Below are 22,824 nucleotides of genomic sequence, written 5' to 3'. Positions count from 1 at the left end.
TTGTCGTGATGGATGATTCACTTGTCAGGCCACAATTCAGGTCTTTTTCTCCAAACAGAATCTTGTAATCTTTTCAGCACCTCTAAATAGCATTATTGGTTGACCATTCGTCCCTGTTCAATGAATTCGTAGTGGACTATCCCCTTGAGATCAAAGAAACACACTAGCATGGTCTTGAACTGCGAATATGACATGCGTGCTTTTTTCGGACATGGCAAACTCAGGATTTTCCACTGCATGCTCTGGCATTTTGTTTCGGAATTTTACTTGAAGCATCAAGCTTTGTCACCCATAATTACTCTCAGAAACATGTGCTTATTTGCAGAAAGATCAGTCGCAACTTGAAGACACCACTGCTTCTGTTCATCCGTCAAGATCTGAGGCACAAATTTTGCAGAAATTTTTCACAAACCCAATTCTTCGGTTAAAATTACCCTGACTGTTATTCGATTCATTTGCAATTCATCGGCTATTAATTGCACACTTAATCATCTGTCAGATCGTACCAAATCTCACACTCTGTTCACATTTGCATCTGTCATTTTTGTTTTGGCTGCCCGCTTCTGGAGTTGTCATTCACATCTTCTCGCCCACCTTTGAATCTCTTATGCCACTCAAAGTCACTTGACTTTTTCAAAGCATCTACATCATATACCACTTTCAACAGCTTCAGTAGCAGTTTTTCCAATTTGCAGACAAAATTTTATGTTAACATGTTGCTCCAAATTTCAATCACACATTTTTACACCAAAAGTTTACATGAAGATCTCTGTTGTTTTTGCACTAGCCAACTAGCAAATGGCTCTATCGGCTTGAGGTTTACGCACACATTACTTAAAACGTACAAAGACAATTACTCAAGTAACTCCAACCAAATCACCACACTGGCAACACTATACAGTTGTTCTGGGAATTAAATTGTCACACCTCATAATTTATAAAATCATACTAAACAGATCATCATATAGATGTAGTATTTAGTTGGTTTCTTAAGATCTTTTGTCTTTATAAAATATCATTATTGGTCTTAATTAGTTTAAAAAAAAACTTGAATGATGTGTTATTCAAACCAAACTTTCCCATATTTTTGATAAGGATAGGCAGTCATTCCAATTCAAGTTACGGCAGTGAAGCAAGGCCTCAGCACTCTCTTTAAATAGGCATTCAAATTTGTACTAACATCTATGTAGAAACTGTGTTTCAGACCAAAGAATGTTCTGGTTTGCCTCTATTCCATTTTGAGTTAATGCAGACATTGGATTTTTTGTGGAAACTATCTGATTGATGTTCTCGTATTCTTTTTTCTATTGAGTATCCAGTTTGTCCAAAATAACAAAGATGCCAGTCTCATGGAATGTGTTATACACCTGGAAGAGACATAGGTAAGCGTTTATTTTTAGAAGAGGGGGAAATACGTTAAGAGTTTATTAATAGGAATAAAAGTCGCTACTAAATCATATTTCTTCAGAATTCTCGAAATTGGTTCTGAAATTCCACAGATATATGGGATTGGCACTCGATGTAATGATTCATTGTTGTTTCGGTTAGGTCTGTAGAAGTCAAACAGATGTTATGTAGTCCTTTTGGAGAAGCCATTTAATTTCATATATATTGTTTGATAGTTCTTCCTGTAAATGATGGGGAGATGAATAATTGGTCTTTAGCTCATCGAACAATTAAACACTTTATGATTTCTGTCTTCTGAGAAGGATGATGTGTAGATTATTGAAGAATGTAACATCCAGTGAAAGTGTGTTTTCTATAAACTGATGATTAAAATTATCTGATGTGAGTAGATGAGAAGAATGCCTAAAAACGATAATTTGTTGTCTCTTTCAATTTCCATAGTGACTTTGATACGAGGATGTAAAGTATTTATATTAGCTAAAAACGTTGGTAAGGTACTATATTGTAAGGCCACACCACAAAAATGTTGCCTATATATCTAACTAAAAATGAAAGTTGAGAGTGTATAGATGTAAAAAGGATGTCTTCTAAATGCTCTAAATAAAAGTCGGCTAAAGCAGGGGAGAGAGGACTTCCCATGGCAGTTCTTTCTACTTGGTTGTAGAATTTGTTCTGACAAACAAAGTATCCAGAATTCATCACGAATTCGAACTATATCTTGTGGGAATAGTTCAGAAAGTAGTTGTAAAGTCTCTTTGAGAGGTACGTTTGTAAATAGGGATTCTACACCGAAGTTCACCATAAGATCAGTAGGTTGTATGGAGATATTTTTTAATTTGTCTAAGAAATCTCAAGAGTTTTTTTAAAAAAGCGCAACTTGCCTATATGCGATTTCAGTAAGTTTGCTAAATATTTGGCTATGCAGTATGTAGGTGAATCAATGCAGTCAATCAGGCGGAGAGGGATGTCTTTCTTATGGATTTTTGGTAGACCATAAAACCTCGGCATTCTTGCAAAATACGTTTTTAACTTTTCTATGGTGTCTGTATCTAAACTTATAACTTTGTCTTAAAGGGAGTTTAATTTCCTAAGTTTCCTGTTAATATGGTCATGATTCAGTTCCTGGTAGATTGAATGAACTCATAATAAAAGAGAAATGTTTCTTTTATAATTTGCAGAATCCATAACTACTTAGCTTTTCCCTTGTCTGCTTTGGATAATCAAAGCAGACAAGGAAAAGTATGATTTAAGTAGGATGGATGCAATTTCTATGCAGAAATTATTAGCCTCTTCACTGGAAAGGTTAAATAAGTTTTGTTTGATGCTAAAAAGGAAATCAAAATAGGGTATTTTTTTTTGACCTATGAAGAATTCATGTCCTTTTGAAAGAATGTGTTTCCCTGTCAGTTAAAGGGCATCCGGAAATGGTGATAACCCAATTATCTGGAACATAGAGAGGCTTGATTTGCCTCTCTATCTTGATTTTGTTTATTAAGTGAACTTTGTAGAGAGCATTTAGCCACATTAAGAATTATATAGGAAAATTGTGGGTCTAAGTTTGAAAAGATAAAAGTCCGAAGATCAGCAACATGACGAATATTAATAGCAAGATCACGTTTAGCTGCTGGCAGACGAGAGATAAGCTGGTGTTCCTATAGATAGTATGAGGATTTAATAGCTTCCTTTATCTTAGTGAATTTTGGAATAATCTTTAGGTCGTGACATTTTTTTTTAAAATGTAATCCCAGTTCACAGCATATCTTGTAATACAGATAGTTTAACAAGTTTACTGGTCTTTTTGGTCAAGCTTTCCCCATGAAGGATTTGAATTTTATTTTTGAGAGAAACTTGTGCCATAGTTCTATATAATATATACATGAAAACACAAGGTGAAAGTGTTATTTATTAAATATTCTGCCATATATTAAGCCACTGACAATGGTCTGTTAATTTCAGACTGAAATATATGGCAGTATATTTAATAAATATTACTTTATATAGGAAATGTGAAAAGGATATAGTGACAGAATGTAAGGGGTATTATATTTTCAGGAAGGGCAGGTTGAACAGGACAGGAATAGGCATATAGTATAAGAAATGCAACCTACAAGAAACTGAAATTTAGCAGAAAATCAGGAACATGGGAGGAAGTGTATTTCAGGCTGTATGATGTGAAATAGAGTCAAACAAAATAAAATATATATACAGTCAGTTGCTGCTATAACTAAGCATATGAAGCAAATTCACTTCTAGATGGACAGAACATCTGAATCAAATGGGCAATAGCATCCTACAAAAATTACTGTATAGATATAAAATAAATGAGAATGAAGAAATGGAAGACCAAGAAAGTGACAGAATGAAAGTGGAACAGGACACCTGGTGCCTAAACTCCATTTTCATGCAACTTGTCTTACTACAGACAAACAGGAGGATCAGTCAATAAACATATTTTTGAACATCAAGACCACATCTGGCCTGGCACAAAATTGAGTTGATAACACCAGCCACAGGATCCAATGGGAAAATACAAACTATTACATACATCTATGTTTAAATATGAACATTTATTCAAAGAAAGTGCTGAAGCTCTACTTCACAAACTGAATCTTAATCATAAAGACTGCCTAACTATCTCTGAAGTTTGGGAAATTGTTACCCTCAATTGTAATAAATAGGTTGTATTTTAATTTTAATTCATTTTATTATTAACTGATATTTTCAGTCCAATAGCATTTTGTAACCTGATGAACATGTGACTGCATATATAGAGGAAGTCTAATGTAAAGCATGAACAGTACTGTTTTTGGTGTTCAAATTCCTCCTGTTGTTCTTTGCTCATGCTGATAATATCCTTTGATATGTAAAATGAAATATTTGTACAATAAATAATTCTTATTACAACACACGATTTTATAATTATAGAAACACCACAGGTCTCACTATCTAAGAAAATCAATGATAGGAAGAAGAAGAAGAAATTAGCTTTTTATAGTGTATGTAGGAGAGTGAAGATCAGTTTCTTTGAATAGAGTTGTTGGCAAGTGGAATGAATTGCCTAAATGTGTAGTGAGTGTGGAAACTAGGGCACAGTTCAATGATCTCTTTTGTATGAGAGTGTGGACTTCTCAGGAGATCCAATGTTAATAATAATAAAAGCATTATAAAGAAGGATAATAAGCTTCCTTATGCTTCAGTGTGTGTTTCTTTGCACCCAAGTGATATTTTGTCCACTTTTGCAATATCTTGAAATTTCTTGTATTGCATAGGGTAAAAAACTACTATGCAATAAGCAGTCAGTAGTTTTTTTTTTTTTTTTTTTTGTTTCATTACAAAATGCATAACTGAATTGGTAACCGTTATCCTTTCCAAAGTATCACTATATCACCTTTGTCTTTTCTCTCCAGTTTTAGCATCACTGGCAAACAACTGGATATTCTCCTTTAAATCAATTCCTAATAGTATTAATGTACAAATTGAACAGCAGCCCAAGTACACAAGTACAGAACCCTGTGACACACCACCAGTTGTCCACCTTTTCTTTGAATCATTGCCACCATATACTCCTTACTATCCATCAGCCATCCTCTTATCCATGTTACCAGCTTCATTTAACTTATGTCACAGGAGCGTCCTGTCAAATGCCTTTGAAGAGTCCAACAATATAATGGCGTAGGCATTTCCCTTATCCAACTCAGCTGTCACTTGATTGTTGAAGGTGAGTAAATTGCTAAGAAAAGATCTCTCCTTCATAAAACCACACTGTTTCTATTTCTATCATGTTTCTATTCACCTATTCCATTCTGCCTTTAACCAACTTTTCCAAAACCTTAACCACTCCTGAGACAATAATTAGTCTATAATTTGCTACTTCTGGGGACTATCTTTCTCTCATTTGATTTCTTTGGGGTTCTGATAGTAGCAAGATAAAAAGTCTGGGTTAGAATCATCCTAAGTTCTTCTACCTCTATTCTCATATATCCAACTCTGTTGCATCAGTCACTGCATTATCTCCACCTAAATAATATACATTTGCAACATGATTGCTCAGTATTTCAACTATATGTTTTGCTTCTTCTATCAACTTAGTCATCAATATCCATTTAACATTCCATATGGTAAATAATGTAGAATATAAAACAAAGGATGTAATATGGTAGGATGATTCACTTATAAAACATGCCACTGATAACCATGTTATTACTTCAAGTTTTCTGAGAGTAAAATAAAAAAAAAAAGGGGGGGGAAGGAATGAATACAACTGATAAACAGAAAAGAAAGCCGAAAGAGAAGGCGTAAGAGGCGATATGAAAGGTTTATGAGTAAAAAAGACTCTTAAACTTAAAAAAAATTGTCAAAATTGTCAGTCTATTACCAAGATATGATAATATGAATTAAGAACAAGGTGATGGCAAAAATTTCATGTGCAGACTGTATGAAGATATGGTTGTAAATTTTTGGACATGTTGTAAGAATGGAATATAAGAAGGATGGACTGCCCTTCAACGTGTGTGTATGTGTGACATCAGGCATCTGGAGAAATTATTTATTGGTATGAGACCTAATACAAAGACTGAGGGGAAACTAGATTGTGATTGGAGGAATGGTGAGAATCTGTGCACAAGAGCAACTAAGTTATGCTACTGTGTTAATGTTGTGAATATGCTTAAACATGGAGATGATTATGATGAAAGGATGACTGTGTATGTGCAAGGATGTCTGTATAAGTGAAGCATTAAATATCAAGAGTTCTGAAGGTTTCCCAACTGGGTCATGCAGACCATATAGGTGAGTATAAAAAAGCCCCATGAATAAAAGGGAAGAGTTTGTTGCCTTAATGAATATGCTGGGGCATCAAATTGCAGGCATTAATGAGGACTGACTCTGAGCAACAGATATAGTAACTAGAATTGAGTGTAAAGGGTACAGTATTTTTAGAAAGGGCATACATACAAAATAGGAGAAAGGGAATGCACTGCCAATGAATAGAAGATTTGAGTCCTGCATGTCAATGACATTGGGAAACAAAGATGGGATGTAGAATTTATGCTTGGTGGGGATATATATAGTTGGAGGTGGAGAAAATAAGAGATCTTGGGGTGGTGGTGGTGGATAAGGATCTAAAATTTAGAGGACATGTTGCCAAAATTGTGAAGACAACACAACGAATTCTAGGAAAGATGCAGATGACACGGACTTGAAGTAGTAAGGAAATTCTGGTTCCATTGAACAAGGCTCTGATTAGGCCACATATGGACTACTCTGCACAGATTTGGTCATCTGGTTTTTAAAAAGATGAAAAGATGTTGGAAAGGGTCCAGAGGCGATTGATTAAGGTAGTTTCTGATCTGTGGAAATGTTGAATATGAAGAAATGTTGAGATGCAATTTACAGTTTAGTGAACAGGAGAAAGAGGAGTGATACGATAGAGATGTACAAGATGCTATCAGATTAATGCTGAAGAGGTTTTTCATAAAATTGTGGGAGATCAGGGAAAAACAAGTGGTCATCCCTGGAAGCTGTATAAGGCTGGTGTGAGCAAGAGAGTGAGAAGCAGATTTTTTGCATGGAGTGTTGTGAATGATTGGAATGCACTGCCTGAGGATTTAGAGGACATGTTGCCAAAATTGTGAAGACAACACAACGAATTCTAGGAAAGATGCAGATGACACGGACTTGAAGTAGTAAGGAAATTCTGGTTCCATTGAACAAGGCTCTGATTAGGCCACATATGGACTACTCTGCACAGATTTGGTCATCTGGTTTTTAAAAAGATGAAAAGATGTTGGAAAGGGTCCAGAGGCGATTGATTAAGGTAGTTTCTGATCTGTGGAAATGTTGAATATGAAGAAATGTTGAGATGCAATTTACAGTTTAGTGAACAGGAGAAAGAGGAGTGATACGATAGAGATGTACAAGATGCTATCAGATTAATGCTGAAGAGGTTTTTCATAAAATTGTGGGAGATCAGGGAAAAACAAGTGGTCATCCCTGGAAGCTGTATAAGGCTGGTGTGAGCAAGAGAGTGAGAAGCAGATTTTTTGCATGGAGTGTTGTGAATGATTGGAATGCACTGCCTGAGGATTTAGAGGACATGTTGCCAAAATTGTGAAGACAACACAACGAATTCTAGGAAAGATGCAGATGACACGGACTTGAAGTAGTAAGGAAATTCTGGTTCCATTGAACAAGGCTCTGATTAGGCCACATATGGACTACTCTGCACAGATTTGGTCATCTGGTTTTTAAAAAGATGAAAAGATGTTGGAAAGGGTCCAGAGGCGATTGATTAAGGTAGTTTCTGATCTGTGGAAATGTTGAATATGAAGAAATGTTGAGATGCAATTTACAGTTTAGTGAACAGGAGAAAGAGGAGTGATACGATAGAGATGTACAAGATGCTATCAGATTAATGCTGAAGAGGTTTTTCATAAAATTGTGGGAGATCAGGGAAAAACAAGTGGTCATCCCTGGAAGCTGTATAAGGCTGGTGTGAGCAAGAGAGTGAGAAGCAGATTTTTTGCATGGAGTGTTGTGAATGATTGGAATGCACTGCCTGAGGATGTGGTGTCTGCAGAGAATTTGAATGTGTTTAAGGCAAGGTATGATGAGCTGTGTGTATGATAAACGGACCTCCTCGATGAGTCTTTGACTCCATGGGGTCTTTGGATAATAACAATAATAAGAAGAATTCTATGTCTAGAGTCAATGGCATGGTAAGTAAGGCCAGACAGATCAGATTCCAGGAATTCATTGTAGTCCAGATGTTTTTGGATTTTGACCTCAATGGAATGGTACTCTGTCCAAAATAACAAAGTTAACATGAACAAGACACTAGATAAGAATAGTAAAAGATGAGGTAATTTATCCTTGGTGAATGGTAGACAAGAAGACAATTTCCAAGTCTGATTTGAAGGTGGTATGTACAGTAGATTATACTTGCAAAGAACCTGTGCTGTGTTTTGAAGTTCTTGTAAGGCAGGTATGAAAACTCTTTTTACATCACATTGTAGCCTGGTTGAGGAACAATATCTATCAATAATTTTCTGGAATGGAGGCCATAGTTAATTTTTATTTAATGTTATTTAATTCTTCCAAGAGAAGGGAATCAGAAGAACAGATTGCATGAGTACTGTGTGTAAGTTTTGATAATACATGCTTTCTGTGCTGAATGGTGGTGGTGGTGTGAGGATAGACAGATGTACAGGGAGATCAAAATTAAAGTATCCCTGTTTAAGACCTTGTGGAGTGCCATCCAATGATCCAAATGCTATAAAACTTTGCAGGAATGCATTGTATATCATGTGGGAGCAATACCTGGAAAAAAAAAAAAAGTAGTTCCAAAATTTACCACCAAGGGGCTTTGAACACCAAATACATGGAATTTGCACATAAAGCAACTCTGCTGGTGCCAAGATGGACATGGGATTTTTCCCTTCATTCTGGTTGTTAATACCATCCATAGTGATGGTAGTAACCTTGCCCTAATGTGCTTTGCTTGTGTACTACCTAAATAATTGCAATGGTGTTGCTGCACTCCACAAATTTGGTCATCTGAACAAATGTTGATGAGATCTACTATCTCCATATACTCTGTGATGAATGAAGTCATTTTGAAGAAACTGGATCGTTGGGAGTTAGACTTGACAGAGGTCACAAACTGACCAGTTCACACAAATGAATGAACTAGTCATTATCAGCATTGTGGACTAGTCATTATCAACATTGACTTGTGGACTAGTCATTATCAACATTGACATCACTATCAACTATGACTGTTATTGTTTGGAGTGAGTTTGGTATGGATTCTTACACATTGATTATCTCTCATGTTGATGTTTGGTAGTGAAAACAAACATCTAGAGATAACAATTACTAACTAAATTTATTATCTAATAAATTATTAAGCCAATATTTTGCCCTGTCAAAAAGACACTGTCATCTCGGTACAAATGGGGGGGCACAGGCCCCCCCCCCCCCAAGTTGTCCAATATTTTGAACAATTCAGGTGCTATGGCTCTTCTTTCTATTAGTTTACAAAGCAATAACTCTTCAACTGCTGATGATCCAATGCAAAATCGAACATAAGCAATTAAATTACAATGCCTGTTGCCTCGTCAAGCTGAAATGAGAATAATTGGTCAGAAAGCTTCAACAAAAGTTGTTGCTGCATATCTTCACACATATCACCAATTTGCCAAACAACAGTATCATTCGATAGAGGTAAGCACTGTAGTTGTTTAGTAAAACTTTCTCCAAGCATAGTTGCAAGTAAAGCTTTTTCATTTACCGAAAAAGCTTTACTTGCAACTATGATTGGAGAAAGTTTTTTTTTGCTAGATTTTTGCTTTTCAAAACATTTCACTTGGGCAGCAAAGATCTCTCGAGGTTTGTTAACATACTCCTTATGAAGTGTTTGCAAAAGTCTTTTAAGTTTATTTGGTTTCATGCTATCAGCTGCCAAAATTTTTGAACAAATAACACACAGTGGTGTTTCTTCATCATTTACTTCAGTCTTTGTAAAACTGAAATCTAAATATTTTGCTGCATACTTTCTTGATTTTACTATCGGAGTGATATTCTGTGAACCTGAATTTGTTGACGTCGATGCTCCACAATTGTCCAATGCCTGCTTACGTCCAATTAAAAATTTATCTATTTTTCTACACTAAAAAAGATTGTTTTTATACCGTGTATCACAGTCATTGTGAATTGAGTAAAATAACATTGACTTCTCACTGTTACTGTCGTCTTGCCATTTCAAGCCTTATTTACTCACAGAAACATTTCCAGAACATTTGAGACTTCCTGTGCAGTGATGCCAGATCTATACAATTTTTGAAAGATTTCATGAGGTATTTAAATTTGTATGAATATCTAAAAATTTTAATTAATTCCTAGATGTTTTTTTTTTGTTTTGCTAACTTTTATGGGTTTTGTCAGTGTCTCAATACAAGAACTGCAAGGAGGGGAGGGGGGAATAGGGTGCCACAAAAACTAATATTAAAAAATGGGGCACAAATGAAAGAAGGTTGAGAAACACTGCACTAAGGCAACAAACTCTATCCCTTTGTTTTCTGATACTCCTAGCATTCGTTTACAGACATAATAATCTACCTGCATTTTCTTTTGTATAATCTTGTCTGCAGTCTGCATGACACAGTTGGACAATTTGCAGATCTCTATTCTTCTCTAGTGCCTTATACATGTAGACATCTTTGCACATGTTTGATTGTCCAAACCAGATGACCACAAAGTCGAAATCTCTCCTCATCGACATTTCCATGACAAAGCCCATTCCCATCATTAGCACAGTTATATAACATTGTCACCCCTACACTCACATTCCTCCCTTTATAATTTAGTTTTCCTGATTCTCTGTGTTAGGTCTCATACCAGTTATTAGTTTTTCAAGACTCCTGATACCAAACACATTCACATGTAGACCGCCCCCTCTTATACAATCCAATCTTCCCTCAAACTCACTCTACACATCCAAAAACTGATATCCATTCCTTCTGTGTAGAAGGAATGGATGTGAGTTGATGATGCAAGTATATGAAGGTCAAAATATCAAGTGATCATTTTGGTTTATATTAAACTGAAATTATTACTATAGCAACTCGGGGTTCCACTTGGTGCACTGAATGAGTCAACCTAAATGTTGACTCATTCCAGTGCCCCATCTCTCCTTGCTTTTATCATTTCAAAAGTGACTTCCTACATTACTTTCTCCAAAGCTTAGCTTACAGCAAAATGGAAAGATGGCAGCAACAAAGCCCAATGACGACAGAGTATTCTGGGCACATAGCTAACACAACTAACACAGTACTTCTGACTAGCACCAATAAATCCAACAGTACTATCAAGTGTCACAGCTGTAGACTAAACAATCAGACCTTCTATGTGATTTCTGTTGCCAATGGTGACATGCTTAGTGCGTAAAAATCAACGAAATGGCATATAAAGTTCTCGTGAATTTGAACTAGCCTTTCTTTTGTCCACTGTGCCTACCTTCAAGTGAGCTTGGAGTAGCACCTCGCTACTATCAACAAAACTTTTTTCCATAAAATGAAATTAATTGAAGTCAAGCTAGAACAGATCCATGATCAGAGCTTCGATGAAAAATCATTAACTGCTGATACCAGCTAGCTCCATAGTCTAATCATAATGGTGGTATATATGACTTGATTGAGGCCGAAATTTCTTCAATTTTATTTCCACACTAAAAGCAACAGTACACTGAAGGAACACATCACCAAGCTAATAGAAAAATTTCAATTGCAGAAAACTCACCAGATGTTGCTGCTTTGGACCTAAAATAAAATTCCTTAACACCTTTTTACTCACATATAGGGAGTTGGCAAGGCCATTTTAGCCCTATCTAGCTTTTGAAGACTGAGTGGCAGTTTAATCTTCACTGGTACCCAATCAGAGATAGCTGGCCCAAGGCTATTACTAATTAAGAGGCATGCAGTGAAGAGAATGACTCAACAAGTGCCGCCATCTCGTGGTCCCTAAAACAATATATTTAATCTCTGAAATAGTGTGGGTTCTACGGTTGATTTTCTTGAGTTTACGGGACGAAAAACCAGAGTTTCAGGGAGAAAAAACCTGCTTGCCCATGCCAGAGATCGACTAACTTGGGAACGGGTAGAAAAAAGGCTTAGAAAAATTTCCTCTAGTTATCGACTAGACTCGAAATCAAATCTTCCTTCATGCGACTAAGCGCTGTGGTGTGCAAACGCCACATCCACTGAGCTACACAGGCAGCTTTGGACCTATGGAAAAAAAAAAAAGGATGGGACAACCTTCCCTCGACTGGTGAAAGTAGCCTGTGACATTGACAAGTGCATCAGAGCTAATGGCGGCCTTGAACAATCTCAAGTCAGTTCTTCCCCAATCACATACATGAGCCCAGCATGACCTTACCTTCAGCTAGCATGAACAAGGACGATGACTTTGCAACAACTGGAAGAAAAGTGACAAAGTGGCAGCAACAATATATGGCACATTGACTAAAAAAAGAATACTAATGTGGAATAGAATGCTGTTAATAGCCAATTTCAAAACCAAAGTACAAATACTGCATAGGAAACATGTATGAATTTTCATACATGTTCAAAATTTCAGTCACTCCAAGCACTATTCATCTCAACTTCCCCACATAGACACTTTTCGAACCCTTTTGGCTCAAGGATGGTGTTTCTGCATTCACTCTGAGTATCATGAAAGAGATCACTAAATTTAGAATCTCCTAATCATGATCTACCTTGGCTGAAAATCTATCTACTACACTCTGTCAAATTCCTATGCTGTCTGTATCTCTCTCTCCTAATGCTACCAACCTCTGAACTTCCTCTCCTTGAAAGTCAGGTCCTTCAGTCCAACTTTCCCAATAGTGAGGTTATCTTCATTGGCAATTTTAATGCCCACAACTTGACTTCCTTCTCCAACTGCACAGACCAAGCAGATAGAGATGCAGAGACATTTGCCATCAACAAATGACCTTACGTAAATTGTTCAAAAATCCAGAGTACCAGATAATCCCAAACCACTGTGGACCTTTCCTCACTAGTGATCCCTCCAAACATACTCTGAAGGCTGTATTTCTCTTAAGTAATTCAGAACTTGTGCTTGTCTACCCCCCCCCCCACACACACACAGTGAGCAACACTCACACAGCCATTCTCAACCAAGAGTCACCTGGCATTATAAGAACATCAAGTGGGATGACCTCCAAGATTTCTATGTCTTATTCTCTTGATCAGATTATTACATTCGGCCTTCCAACCCAAACATATGCATTGAAGTAATCCTCTCCAGAATGGGAGCATATATTCCCCAATCTATGCTAAATTCCCATCCCTCTAAGAAAGACTTGGTTCTCCAAAAGATGCACCAAGCCTATACAAATGAAGAACCAAGCATACAGCAACTGGCTATCATCAGAAACTTTGCCTTCACTCACTGCTTACACCAAAGCCAGAGCCGTACACCAGCTGCGAGAAAATCATCAATGCATCAGAAATCAATTTCAAAAAAAGAGCCAGGAAACTTGCATTGTGCCCAAATGGCAGTCACACCTTTTGGTTTCTTGTCAAAACAGTTGGCCACAACTTTTTTCCAACAATGCTCCCACCAGCACTGTACCCAGATGGGTCTAATGCATCATCAAATACAGAAAAAGCCAATCTCATGGCATCATACTTTTCCTCCAATGCCTGCATAGGTGATTTTGGTAAATGACTCCAACCATTCCAAACACCCAGCACTCAATGCCTCTTCTCACCTTTCACCAGGAAGTGATCAGAAAAATTCTGTCTAAATTAGATACCAAAAATTTCCCTGGCCCTGATTGCATTCCTTCAACTGTTCTGAAGAAATGTCCTATTCTTTGTCATTTCTTTATGCTCTCATACTGCACTAGCATCTATCTTACCCTGTGGAAATTAGCCTATGTTCCACCTATTCCCAAGAAGGGTGACAGATTGTTGTCATTGGCCTATATCTCTCTCATCTCAATCCTCTCCAAAGGAATGGAAGGAACCAAGAAAATGACTGGTATGTGGAATGCTCCATATGAGAATAGACAGAAGGTTTATAGGTTACAAAATTCGGTTGATAGCAGAAAATAGAGGATGTGATAGAAATATGTAAGTTTATAAACTTTATGATTTCTATAATATGACAGATACAGAAGAAAATTTTCAATACATGACAGGATGGAGAAAACAAGGCTTCATCCCTGGATATCGTGTACAAGTAGAGTTAGCAAGAGCATGAGGGCTAGCTTCACTAATGGCAAAACATAGCTCTCCTTAAACTCATTAACTGCAGCCCTCAGTGCTGCCTGCAGTGAATGAGTTTAATCAGGGCTATGTCTTGAAATGAGAAATGAGTTTAACTCATTCCTAACCAATGAGTTAGAAATCCTTGATCAAGGTTAAATTTTATTTGAAATTTACTTGTTTAAAATAAACTACTTTGGAACAAAAGAATGCTAGTAAAGACAAAAACTCTAAATTTTTTCATGGTAATTTTCTAAACACATGGTTCCAAAAAACTATACTTTGCAAGTAAAATAAAGGTAACCAAATTATTTCAAAATAATACAAAAATCTAATCTACGAGGGTGGTCTGAAAAGTTCTCGGCCTCGACCATAGATGGCAACAATATCGGCAAGATTTTTTTTTTCTAAGTTGGTACATCTATCATAAGCATCCATGTGAAATTGCAAGTCATTCTATCAAGTACTGTAGTTTGTTTTATACAGCTGTCTGAAGCAAAAGTGTTGTATGTATCCTTTGAAATGGATAAAATTAAGTATAGTGCGGTTATAAAATTCTTTCTAAAAGAAGGTTTAATGCCAAAAGAAATTCATTCGAAGTTCATAAAAGTTTATGGGCACTCTTCTCTTTTGCTTTCGACAATTAAGAAATGGGCTGCCGAGTTTAAACGTGGCTGTACCAACCTGAAAGATGATCCATGTGAAGGACATTCAAAAAGTGTAACACCACCAGAAATCATTGATCAAGTACATGATATGGTATTGGATGACCAGAGAGAGAGTCAAAGTGCATGAAATTGCTGATACTATAGGCATTTCAAAAGAACGTGTAGGATATATTTTGCATGAAGAATTGCATATGAAAAAGCTTTGCACAAGATGGGTGCCATGCTTGATCACAGCAGATCAAAAATGCACTTGCATGAAAATCTCTGTACAGTGCTTGGAGCATTTTAACAAGAATAAAACTGATTTTGTATGTCGATTTATTACAATGGATGAGACTTGGATTCATAATTACACACCAGAATCCAAACAGCAGTCAAAACAGTGGATAGAAGCCAGTTGTTCAGCGCCAAAGAATACAAAGTCGGTTCCATCAGCAAGAAAGATCATGACATCGGTGTTTTGGGATGCTAAAGGCATTTTGTTTATTAATTATCTTAAAAAGGCTAAAACAATAACTGGGGAATATTATTCCCATCTTTTAACCAGACTAGACAAAAAAATTCATGAGAAAAGACCCGATTTGCAGAAGAAAAAAATCATCTTTCATCATGACAATGCACCTGCCCACAAAGGTGTTTTGGCAATGGGAAAATTAAGGGCTCTGCACTATGAATCGTTGGAACATTCACCCTATTCCCAGATTTGGCTCCCTCTGACTTCTATCTCTTCCCAAAACTAAAACTCTTCCTCGCTTGTCAACATTTTTGTTCGAATCAGGAGGTGATTGCAGGGGGGAGGGTAATTTTGCAGATCTTACTGAGAACTACTACATGGGTGGGATAATGGCGCTGGAGTATGGCTGGAATAAATGTATTAGTCTTAAGGGAGATTATGTTAAAAAATAAAAATAATTTTGAAATTATAAATTCGCTTTTTCATTGTTAGGCTGAGAACTTTTCAGACCACCTTCGTAATAAGGTTCCAAACTGAGGTGTTAGATGTTTTTTCCGTTTATTTTATGTGAAACCATCCACAAGAGATTAAAAATCTATAGTACATTTAGTAACATGATACAACTAATAAAATTATTTTTTTATGCAAATTGTATGCACAAAAGGTTGTAAGCTTATTTTGGCTAAGGATTAGATAATCCAAAAACCCTACTCTCGAGACCAAACAGTATACTCTTTTTTTCAAGCCATTTCAGGCTTCCAATAAGCAGGGCGGAAGTTTCATACTGGGGAATGAAATTTTGTACCATCCTAGAGCCTGTTGGCTGAAGAACACGTATGCTATACACTCAGCCAATGAGGTTAAGGAGCATGCATATCTTATTCCTGTCACAAATAATCACTTTAGGATTAAACTGTTTTCAGTAATGCACATGTCCTTGTATCTTACCGAAATGTCACTAATAAGTTTGGGCACTCCTGCTAAAAACTAATAATCAAAATACAAATGTATTTGCAATCTAGATAATATTAATTTAAAAAAAAACAACAACAACAAAAATTACATACCTGCCATAGTAGAAATACCAAGCGTTACACCAATTGTTGTATCAATATAATCGCCCTAACAAAAAAGCAAACAATGAATTACGGTTAATGGGAGCAAGACAGAAATAACTTCAATGAAACACAAATCAAATTCAAATATCTCAAATATACCAGATAAAAAAAAAATAATGTACCTCTAAAAAATTTAATTTGTTATTATTAATACCAGACCTCGTGGAGTCAAAAAGACTCATCACATCATATAATATTTTCTTACAGTAGAACCAATAACATATATAAAAATAATAATTATTATTATTATTACACCCTCCATGGAGTCGACAGACTCATCGTGGGAAGTTCATTCAACTGACAACATATTTATCATATAGAATCTTCAAGTCCTTAACACTCCTTGCATTAACAACACATTCTGATAATGTATTCCATTCACTGACAATTCTCCATGTAAAAAATCTACTCCTTACACTCTTCTTCACCACACTTTTACATAACTTCCAGGAATGACCTCTTGTTCTTCCCCTGTCACCTTCTACTCTTTTTATAATCCCCTCTGGATTAATCTGATAAAATCCTGTTACTAACTTAAACCTATCTATCATATCACCTCTCTTACTCCTATCCACCAAACTTGCAATTCATATCTCTTCAACATCTCTCTATAGCCAGCATTCCAAACTCCTGATATTGTCTTAGTCACTTGCCTCTGGACCCTCTCCACATCACATTGAAAACCAGGTGACCAGATCTTGGCACAATAGTCCAAGTGTGGTCTGACCAGTGCCTTATACAGTGATACAAACACTTTCTATCCTTGCATGTTAGAGTACTTCTTATCATAGCAGCACTCTGATGTGCAACCTTTGCAACCCTAGCAATATGCCCTCTAAACTTCGGTCTACTGTCAACCATAACTCCCAAATCTCTAATCTCATCCACTTCCTGCAGTATGGCACCATCAATATAGTACATAGCCTTATATTTCTGCACTCCAAAATGCAACGCCTTGCATATATTGATATTAAAACTACAACCCTGCTCTTTTGTCCAAGTAAAAAGTCTATTTAAATCTTCCTGAAGGGATTCAGCATCAGCAGTGCTACTTATAATTCTTCCCAACTTTGCATCATCAGCAAATAACTGAAGATCCCCAGTCAGTCCACATGATATATCATTTACAAACAAGTTCAACAGCAGGAGAGAACAGAACCCTGGGGCACGCCACTGGTTACCCTTCTTTTTTGAGACAATGCTCCATCATACACAGCCTGCTGGTATCGTTCAGAGAGTCAATCTCTGATCCATCTAACCAATATACTGTCTATTCCCATCCTCTGCAGCTTGTACACCAATTTATCATGTGGTAATCTATCAAACGCTTTTGCAAGGTCTAAGAATATCACTGTATATGATTCTCCCTTATCTAACACACTCGTCACCTTATCATAAAATGCAAGTAAATTACTGAAACAGGACCTACCCATTACAAATCCATGCTGACCTTCATAAAGACCTTCACAATTGCAGTTATACAGACTGGCCTATAGTTGGAGACATCCGTCTTAGAACCATGCTTGTCGAGTGGTACTATTTTGCCCTCATCCACTCCTTAGTAACCCTAAGGAGTGGATGAGGTAATATGTCACCCATTCCCACAGCCATATTCACATCTAACCCAACCAACATCTGATACACTTGCAATTCTCCTAATACTTGCCTCTCTTCTAACTGGATCATTTATACCAGTATGATATACAATGATAAAGTGCTCATTCAATAATTCCACTATATCCTTTGCAGCTGTTAGTCTGCTGCCATAACTATCCACCAATGCTAGTCTGCCATAATTATTCTTCCTCTTGCTTGCCATGCAGTGGAAAAATTCCCTTGAGTTAACCTTGGCCTGACCAGCCAATCTCCTCTCCTACTGCCTTTTCTTTCTTTACCATGCTCATCACCTTTCTAGCCTGCACCTTATACTATTCATGGATCTAATCACCAACAACTGCCTTGTACCTCCTCTATAACATTTTCTTTTCCAGCACAGCTTGCTTAATTTTGCTGTTCATCCATTTCACTCTCACTCTATTTACTGACTTAACCTTCATATGCAGTCATACATTGCTTTTATCAGATACTGCCTTATGAGTTTCCATGCATTTCAACATCTTTTCTGCTCAGCTCATCTATCCAACGTACTAATGCTGACTACAGAGCTTCCTATAATCATCTGCTCTTTATACTTCCACGTGTATTCATTTTTGGCACTTCCCAAACAAGTATCTCATTATCACTCTCACCAACTGGCGGCAGTGTCAACACCTCGTTAACAACGACATCTTGTAAAGTGATCAAATCCAAAACATTAAAGCCTCTAGTTGCTTCAATCACATGCTACCTAAGATACTTATTATTATTATTACATGACACCTCCAGGGAGGGCACCTATTCCACAACTTTCCATCTCCATCACTCAATCCACCAACTACTTTCATTATCTACACCAACACCATCTCTGCCAATCACCACCACTAGTATTTTCACAGACAGTCACAAACATCCGTGCCCACGGTGGGATTCAAACCCACAGCCTTTAGGCTGGAGAGCAGATACCCTAACCACTCGGTCAACCAGACCGGCAGTAATTTGATATACCAGTAATATAAATATATTTAATTATATATATGTAATATAAATTATATATTAATTATCTCTTAGAAATTCCACAAACTTGCTCTCCTTGTTCCCATACACCATTTCCTCCTTCCAGTCTATATTCCTATAATTATAGTCTCCCATCAGAATCACCTTCTTTTTACGTGCCCAACTAATTTTCCTAAACATTTCACAATCAGTATTCTCTGTATTCCCTATAAGAGCATCCTATCAGATATACTAACCTGTTTATTTTGTCCATGCACAAAATAAATTACTGATTATGCATGCACAGATTTTGAATCTGTGCATGCACAATCAACTTCCACACTCTGCAGACACAATTCCTCTGCAATCATTAACAGCACTCACTCTTCTCTTTTTACATCTCTATGCTTCCGGAAAATTATATATCCTTCTATTCCCGACATGACATCCTCCTCAGACAACCAAGTTTCACTTATTACAATTACTTATGGGCATACCGTCTCAATCAATGCCACAAACTCAGCTCTCTTGTTTCAAATACTCCTTGAATTTGTGTATAAACATAACAATGCATTTGAGACCATCCTACCAGCACCAACATCCTCTATCTCTATTCTAGCTGATATACTACACCTCTCTCTCTTTGGTTTGACCACTCCAGTTTCCCTGATCCTGATTGTGATTTCCATTCTTACCTGTCTTATCCTCACCTTTATTATTATTTGACACCTCCAGGGAGTCCAAAGACTCATCGAGGGAGAGTGTGCCAACAGCATCGAACGATTGATTTCCTTCCAACTACTAACTGCACTCAAACTTGCTTAACTTTTTGCATGAGCCATTAGTAGCAGAGGCTCTACCAATCGATCAACCGTTGCTGGCAATGAATTCCATCACCTGGTGCTGCTGCAACCACATCCCCCCCCCCGCTGTACAATCTGTTGATTTGTGCTATCCTGTTCCACACAGGTGGTCTCTGATCATTTGCTACATTAACTTCTTGACTCTGTGCCATTTCAGAAAACAATAGCCTTTCTAAATGCCCAACACCAAACCCATTCAAATGTAATCCATCAGCTTTATACTATTTGAACTTCCCTTCAAATTCACTCCACAGATTTACAAATTGAACGCCCCCTTTGCCTAACATAACTTAGCCATCTTACTATTCATGATCTCTGCTCTCCTACTCAATTCACTGTTATTATATCTGGGCAACATGCCTACAACTTTCCCAACAACACTATTCTTCCTTACCTGCTGCAACAAATTCCTCAAGTTTCTATCAACATTCTTAAATGCAATGAACAATAAAGCAAATAAAGCATCCGTTATTTGCGTTATTGTTCCATCAGGAAAGCATGTTTTGTGCACTTTATTAGTAATCACACCTCTAATGATCAAGTCCCCATACATTGATATATGACTATCCTTTGATTCTTTCTTTATAAGATTAACTTCCTACTTCTCCTTATCATAAGCCAATCTCTCCTTTAGCTGTTTAATATTATCCTCTTCTAGATGTTTCATTTCAGTTTTCATTTTCTCCTGCCAAAACTCTTCTACTACGGTCCTGACATTTGCTCCCATTTCTAATTGCTCTAATTTATCCAGACACTATTCACATATACCATTTTCCTTTTCACTTTCCTTCTTCTCATTTACCCAAACAGTCCACAGATCTTTCACATTTTTTGGTGCATACATATAGCAGTTTTCGCAATGCATCCACTGCAAAAAATCCAAGACAAAGCCAGACTTTCATACAGAAGCCTTCCCTGCCACTGATATACTTTTCTTTATTGACACCATCATAGAAGCTGAAGTAGTACAACAAACAAGTAGCAAAAAACACAATATAAACAACAAAAATATTTGTTTACACTTTTATATAATAAAACTTATAATAAGACACTTTTATATGAATGATTTTACAAAGCCACAGAAAAGTTAACAAAATTGAGAATAATTAAGTAATCTAAATATAAGTTATTGAAATTGTGGCAATATCTGAGTCTTCCTTAAATATGTTGCCCAAACAAATTTGCCATCAACAGTTTGAGACAAAACTTGCTTCTTCTACACAGTAATCAAACTGTTCTTTGTAAGATACTTGTGGCATGAGATTTCTTTAATTCACATGAAAACATAAGCAAAATAAGTAAATAATATTTATTTAAAGTCACATATTTCAACCTGAATATTACAGGCCATCATCAGTGGTGGCAACATTAGCTAAATACAAGGTAGAATGCAAACAATGGATTTATTTGAAACAGTGAGAGCTGTGTGATATTATACATAAAACAATGCAAAGGTATAATTGAGGAAAGATTGTATTACTGGTTATTAATTAACTGTATTAAAAAAAAAAGCTTTACTGATGCGTGATTAGAATAAAACTCTCCCATATCTTAGATAATGAGAGGCAGTCATTCTGATTCAAGTTCAGATAGTGAAGTAAGGCCTTAGTGCTTTCTTTGAATAACTGTTCAAATTTATAGTGACACATATGAAGTAAGCATATTTCAGACCATAGGATATTTATGGTCCATATCTATTTTGTGCTGTGTCAAGTCAGATTTCTCAGATTTCCTGTTGGTGATGTAAGATTGGTGTTCTTGTATTCTCTTTTCCACTGAGCATCCAGTTTTGTCCAACATAAGAATGATGACAGTCACAAGGAACTTGGTAGATGACAATAAGAGGGCAGGCTGTACTGTTTTACCGCTAAGGTTTTGGAATTGGATATACAGTTGATTCTTAAACAACGTGGGAGTTAGGGGTGATGAAACCCCCCCCCACTTATCATTCGAAAATCCTCATATAGCTTTTTACTCCAAATACTTAACTACTAATAGCCTACTGTTGAACTGGATAGCCTTACCAATAACATAAACAGTCGATTAACACACATTTTGTGTTAGAATATACTATATTCTTACAATAAAGTAAGCTAGAGAAAAGAAAATGTTATTAAGAAAATCATAAGGAAGAAAAAATATATTTACAGTACTGTACTGAATTTATTGATAAGTTTACGTCGTCTGTTTATACGATGAATCGTGTATCTGTCAGTACCTACATCAATATTGTCTTATATGATACAAAACACTGTAGATGTTATGTGTATTACTAACACTAGACATCAAAAATGAAAGGATAATCTGAAAAAGAAATTCATATTTATTTACAGGTATAACGATTCATGCACTGATAATGAAGCAGCAATGTGATTGCTTTGTGGTAGCCTTGTGCAATTGATACGGCTGCTTCGCAGTGGTATAGCCTATATACTAATGAATGAATCCTTATAAAATTTTTATTTTATGCTAATTATTTTAATGAACTAATTAATAACAGTTAATGTTATGCAGTTATGATTTAATACTGCATCTTTACATTTGTTTACATTTCTCTCGACTGCAAATGGCCATGTATGGTCTGTAAGTGTTTGTGTGCGTAAGTTTTGATAAATTTTAACTTTTTATAATAAACTTGTGTATACTTAATGGTAGTAAATGATAAAATAGACTAGTATCTAAATATATTTTATGCATTCATGACATACCTAACTTTTTCTTAATTTTTTCGATATTTCTAGGCTAAGCGGTGGATCTGCAAGTTTTTTCAAATTGTCACAAATGTCCAAAAAAATTTCCAATATATTTATTCAAAATATATTGGATAAATTCAAGGGTGAGCTATAATTAGTTCACCTGATGATGAGCAGAGGAGTAGAATATCTAAGAAGGATAATTTCTTGTTATTTTCTATTTTCATAGTAAATTTAA

The 22,824-nt window shown here is 36.3% G+C and overlaps 1 protein-coding gene across 1 annotated transcript in view; it reads right to left on the bottom strand.

Annotated features, from left to right (window-relative positions):
- Positions 1-22,824, bottom strand: part of LOC150107323 (uncharacterized) — a 361,006-nt gene that overhangs the window by 319,658 nt on the left and 18,524 nt on the right. The window contains exon 3 of the mRNA XM_090391793.1: positions 16,388-16,442. Within this exon, the coding sequence (XP_090247919.1) occupies positions 16,388-16,442 (55 nt within the window). The remainder of the gene's footprint in view (positions 1-16,387; positions 16,443-22,824) is intronic.

This window comes from Typopeltis vanoorti, chromosome 4 (assembly GCF_054136105.1).
Source record: "Typopeltis vanoorti isolate ZY-2024b chromosome 4, IOZ_Tvanoo_1.0, whole genome shotgun sequence".
Taxonomy (NCBI): Eukaryota; Metazoa; Arthropoda; class Arachnida; order Uropygi; family Thelyphonidae; genus Typopeltis; species Typopeltis vanoorti.
This window is presented reverse-complemented; position numbering and strand designations above follow the sequence as displayed.